Raw genomic sequence first — 6,000 nt, 5'->3', positions numbered from 1 at the left:
GTGTTTTCTTCAGTTCTTTCAGCTTCAGAAATGCTGACTGTGTTCTTCCCTTTTGGTTTTCTGTCTCCAGCTCTTTGCACAATCATTATAATACTTTACTTTGTCTTCTTGAGCTGCCCTTTGAAATCTTCTCTTTAGTTCTTTCACTTCATCATTTCTTCCTTTTGCTTCATCTACTCAACTTTCAAGAGCAAGTTTCAGAGTCTCTTCTGATATTCATTTTGGTCTTTTCTTTCTTTCCTGTGTTTTTAATGACCTCTTGGTTTCTTCACAGGTGATGTCCTTAATGTCATTCCACAATTCATCTGGTCTTCAGTCATTAGTGTTCAATGCATCAGATCTATTCTTGAAATCCTCTCTAAATTCAGGTGGGATGTATTCAAGGTCATACACTGGCTTTGGTGTACTTGTTCTAGTTGTTTTCAGATTGAGCTTGAATATGCATAGGAGCAATTGATGGTCTGTTTTACAGTAGGCCACTGGCCTTGTTCTGACTGGTGGTATTGAGATTTCCCATTGTCTCTTTCCACAGATGTAGTCGATTTGATTCCTGTATATTCCATCTGGTGAGGTCCATGTGTATAGTCTCTATTTACATTGGTGAAAAAAGGTATTTGCAATAAAGTCGTTGGTCTTGCAAAATTCTATCATGCAATCTCTGGCATTGTTTCTATTACTAAGGCCATAATTTCCAACTATGGATCCTTCTTTTTTTCCAACTTTTGCATTCCAATAACCAGTAGTTATCCATGCACCCTGATTCCATGTTTGACCAATTTCAGACGCGGAAGCTGGTAAAAATCTTCAATTTTTTCATCTGTGGCCTTAGTGGTTGGTACATAAATTTGAATAATAGTGGTATTAACTGCTCTTCCTTGTAGGCGTATGGATATTATTCTATCACTGATAGTGTTATACTTCAGGATAGACCTTGAAATGTTCTTTTTGATGATGAATGCAACACCATTCTTCAAGTTGTCATTCTCGGCAAAATAGACTATATGATTGTCCAATTCAATATGGCCAATACCAGTCCATTTCAGCTCACTAATGCCTAGGATATCGATCTTTATATGTTGCATTTCATTTTTGATGATTTCAAGTTTTCCAAAATTCATACTTCATACATTCCACATTCCCGTTTATTAATGGATGTTTGTAGCTGTTTCTTCTCATTTTGAGTTGTGCCACATCAGCAAATGAAGGTCCTGAAGGCTTGACTCAATTCATGTCATTAAGGAGGTAGCTCTTCCCCAGGGCCTTCCAACCTGGAGGGCTCATCTTCCAGCACTATATCAGACAATAATCCGCTGCTATTCATAAGGTTTTCACTGGCTAATTTTTTTCAGAAGTAGATTTACAGGTCCTTCTTCCTAGTGTGTCTTAGTCTGGAAGCTCAGCTGAAACCTGCCTACCGTGGGTGACCCTGTTGACATCTGAATACTGGTGGCATAGTTTCAGCATCACAGCAACATGCAAGCCCCCACAGTACGACAAACTGACAGACACGTGGGGGAATTTGATGATATATGGTGATAATTTTATGTAGTTATATATTTTATATTTTAAACACATATTACTTTCTTTCTTTTAGATGGCGAGGAAGAAATTCACTTCATTAGAAATCATTCTGATTGTCCTCTTTGCTATAGTTACTATAATAGCTATTGCCCTAGTTGCTGTTTTAGGAACTAAAACACCTGCTGTTGAAGGTAAGTTATATTGAAAACATTTAAAGATTATAGTGAAATTAAGAGAAATTTATCCCATAATAGTTATGGATTTAACAAAAAGGTAGCCTATACTAAATGAAATATGTGAGGAAAAAATCTAGGGTAAGCTACACAATTACTGCAACTTTTTCCATCTAATATGCTCCAGTTATTTCAGTGAAGAGACTTTGTAACTAAAGAATTTATGTGTTTGGACATCAGTGACCTCCCTTGGGTATGTTGCAGGAGAAGTAGCAAAAAGCAAAGGGATCGAGGTGTTAATGTTAGCTGAAATAAAAGTCTGCTCTTAGCAGTGATGTGTTTTTCATTAGAGGGAAGACCTGGATTTTTGCTCTGGCCATCAAACACTTCCAAAGCGGTTGGGGGTCTTTGGAAATATCCTTTGTTTTAAGCTCAATTTTAATACTATTACTACTTTTTTATTTTTAAGAAGAAACAGGTTTTTTTTTTTTTATATAAAGACAGACGGGGGAAGGCGAAACAAGGCTTGATGTGTTTACTTATTACTATTTGCAATATTTCTACGCTAATTTAGAATCAACGTTCTGCACTGGACCACCTAATCTGATTTCTCGCTCTTCATCATCCTCTCTCTGAACTAAATCTGAATTTGAATGGATATTATAAATTATCTTCCAGTTTAACCCTCACGTTTGTTAGCATTTTCACCTGCTGTCAGTCTTTTAACTTCTTCCAGTAATTGATCCCTCAGTATATTGTGAATCTTACCCACAGCTGATTATTCAAGTTTCTCTTCATAAAGAGTTGAGATTTATTTTTCTTTGCTACTCCCTGCTTTTTTTGCTCTACCTAACAAATTTTTCCCTTCAAAATATTTTCCTCCTCCTTTTTTCTTTTTTCTCCACTTGTCTCCTTGTCTACACCCTGTGCTATCCCATGTTCTCCATCTTCTTTCTTCCTTTATGAAGCACGAATTGTAAATAGATGTGAAGTATGAATGTTCATTTTGTGTCCTTTTGAATCTACCTGAAGACCTGTGAATATATTTTGATTTTCTGGAGAAACAGTCAACAGAGACTCTACACTGTCAATTTTTAAATATTAAATATCATTCAGATCTTTTCCTTTTCATGACTAGGGCTTGAATTTGTAAGTCTTTTTTAGTGCAAAATTTTTATATTCATTATATATAAATTCATGTATTCTTTTGATATAACATATTCATTACTTGAATAATCAGAAAATAATACCAAGTTTTATGTTAATGGCTTTTTTTTTCTCTCAGAAATTGGTGGTTCTGTTTCAACTCCTGCTACCACCACTACATATCCACCTGGTTTAGGAAAATGTCCAAGTGAGCAAAATGATTCTATAAATGAGAGAATAAACTGCATTCCAGAACAATTTCCAACACAGGTCTGCAACAAAGTCTTTAATATTTTTATGACTGTATATATTATGATCCTTATACTAAGGTAATTGTTCAGTATTGGATCAGCTCTATATTTTTAAGATCTATAATAAATTAGGCAGTGTTTATCATTGTACTGTAGTTCTGTATAAACAGATGAGAACTAATCAAAGTTATTGAGTTTGCTTTTCCGTACCTCAATTCAAATTAAATTAACAAGTAAATATGCATCCATAGCCCACAGATATTCAAATTATAAGCTGTTAAATATAAAATATTAGCTAGATTTTCAGTTATGCCAGTGTTAACACACATCACTATGTTGTTCAACTTTTTATATTTTTATATAGTTTCTCTGCTATAAAGATTTTACGTAAGCTTTATAAATTGTTTTTTTATTTATAAATTATAAAATTATTGAGAATTCATGATTTTTCCTTACTCATTAAATATAATACCTGGCACATAAGCTAGTTTAAATAATTAAATCTTTAACTCACAATTAGTTGGAAATAAGTATATCAAACATTTTATATGAGCTTGAATTTAGGGCCATATTTTCATCTTTACAGCACCATCTGCAGTTTGATTCATAATTGGTGCATAACAAATACTTCAGTTCTTTTTCATCAACTGCATGACATAGATTATAATTACTAGAGGGTGGGAACCTTTCAAGTACATGAACTTACAATAATCTATATGTGAATTTGACAAGTCACAACTCAGAGCATCAATCTCTGATCGGGTGTAATTAATTCAGTAAATTAAATATATTTTTTCCAAGTGAAAGGAATGAAAGAATAGGAGATTTTTCAGCATATTTTACATTATGAAGAAAGAGGCATATTTTTAAAATAATCATTCACTGGGATGAATACATGCTTAAAAAGTAGAGATTGATACATCTGATAACAGTAATAATACATACCTCCTTTTAAAAATGTTTTAACAGGCAATTTGTGCTCAGAGAGGCTGCTGCTGGAGGCCATGGAATGACTCTATTATTCCTTGGTGTTTCTTTGCAGAAAACCATGGATATAATGCTCAGGGAATAGAAACAATAAGTACAGGTAAGATGTACTCTATGGTAATGATTCAGTATAAGTGGAACAAAGAAAATATGTTTTAATTTTTCTTAGGGAAACATGTCTTAAATAGAAACAAATAAGAAGTATGTACACAAAAACGTTCCCACTGATTATATTAAGGATTTCTTTCTTGCACAATTGTTACTAAATTAAAGGAAAAAAATCATTATTTGTGATAAAGGCAATGAAATTATAAAAATATATGAAAAAGATTTAATGATTGTTAATCTTTATAACCAGTAAAGTCACCCATGTCAGCTTTCTTCTTTCTTTAAGGAGTTGAAGCCCAATTAAACCGGATATCTTCACCTACCCTATTTGGAAATGACCTTAACAGTGTTCTCTTCACAACTGAAAGTCAGACACCTAATCGTTTCCGGTTCAAGGTTTGGCTTTTGAGATTTCTAAAGAAGATTTAAAAATTAAAGGAATTTCACAATTAATCCCTTCATCATATCAAGACATTTTCCCACTTGAGTAATAATATTTATTTCAGTGAAAAGGACTGATTAGACCAATTACTCCTCTGAGTCTGATTACTCAAATGCAACCTAGGAATATTAGTTTCTCCTACAGATATTTTTGGAGAATTTAAATAATATAATCTATGGAAAATGTGTATCACAGTGCCTTGGGCTTAAGAAGAATAAGCACTGAATAAACATTTATAATTTTTATTATTTCAACCACAGGTTTTGATGAAGGACGACTTTAAATTTTAATTTGAGAATGATTTTAGTAGTGCTGTATAAATGCAACTTACACTTACTGATCATTTTTACTGGTACCACTTATTCATGATTTAAAAACAAAACAAATTCTTGTTCTTTTTTTTAAGCAAGTAGTTAACTAGTACTGTCTTTCACGTTTCAGAAGTGACAACACCATACCCTTTGTATAATTCCTTTTTAGCAATAATTTCACAAAAATAACACCTTTAAAAAAAAAACATTAAAAATCCTGATAGTACTTTCTAAGGGTCTAATTTCTGAAGAGCAATGAGGACATTTAAATCTACAAAAAAAATCTAATAAACTATAATCAGTGTTTTAGTAATACAATCATCATTTTTTATATTTTTCAATGAAAATCTAATCAATTATATGTACAGTATTTTTAAAGCCAATTAGTTCTATATATTCCTTAAAAATTTATACAATTTATTCTCTACATAGCTGTCTTAACTTTCTAGTGCTGCTATAAGAGAAGTACCATAAGGGGTGGCTTAAAGAAGGGAAATTTTTTTTCTCACAGTTCACAAGGCTCTGAATTCAGGGCACCAGCTATAGGGGAAGTCTCTATCTCTTTCTCTGTCCCTCTCTCTCTGCTCTGGGGGAAGGTTGTTGTCTCTTTTCAGCTTCTGTTTCTTGATTTCTTGGTGATCTTCATATGGTATCCATCATCCCCCATTTGTGCTTACTTGCTTCCATGTCTATTGTTAGTTTCCATCTAGTTATTTCTGACTCATGGTGACCCCATACGTGCAGAGTAGAACAAATCCATAGTTTTTTCAAGGCTTTGACTTTCAGAAGCAGAATGCCAAGCCTGTTTTTTTGAGGTGCCTCTGTGTGGGTTTGAACCACCGCCTTTTGGTTTTTTTCTCATTTTTTAAATTGTACTTTAGATGAAGGTTTACAGAGCAAATTAGTTTCTTATTAAACAATACACATATTGTTTAGTGAAATTGGTTGCCAATCCCACATGTCAACACTCTCCCCTTCTTGACCTTGGGTTCCCCATTACCAGCTTTCCTGTCCCCTCCTGCCTTCTTGTCCTTGCCTCTGAGCTAGTGTGCCCATTTAGG

At 33.5% G+C, this 6,000-nt stretch overlaps 1 protein-coding gene across 1 annotated transcript in view; it reads left to right on the top strand.

The window, feature by feature from the left end:
- The first annotated feature begins 1,491 nt into the window (after nt 1-1,491).
- SI (sucrase-isomaltase) overlaps nt 1,492-6,000 on the top strand; it is a 101,183-nt gene continuing 96,674 nt past the window's right edge. Inside the window, exons 1-4 of the mRNA XM_023555539.2 lie at nt 1,492-1,712; nt 2,980-3,110; nt 4,061-4,178; nt 4,473-4,582. Of these exons, the coding sequence (XP_023411307.2) occupies nt 1,595-1,712; nt 2,980-3,110; nt 4,061-4,178; nt 4,473-4,582 (477 nt within the window). The 5' untranslated portion in view covers nt 1,492-1,594. The remainder of the gene's footprint in view (nt 1,713-2,979; nt 3,111-4,060; nt 4,179-4,472; nt 4,583-6,000) is intronic.

Source organism: Loxodonta africana, chromosome 23 (genome assembly GCF_030014295.1).
Source record: "Loxodonta africana isolate mLoxAfr1 chromosome 23, mLoxAfr1.hap2, whole genome shotgun sequence".
NCBI classification, from domain to species: domain Eukaryota; kingdom Metazoa; phylum Chordata; class Mammalia; order Proboscidea; family Elephantidae; genus Loxodonta; species Loxodonta africana.
Note: the sequence above shows the minus strand (reverse complement) of the source record. Positions and strands in the feature narration are given on the sequence as shown.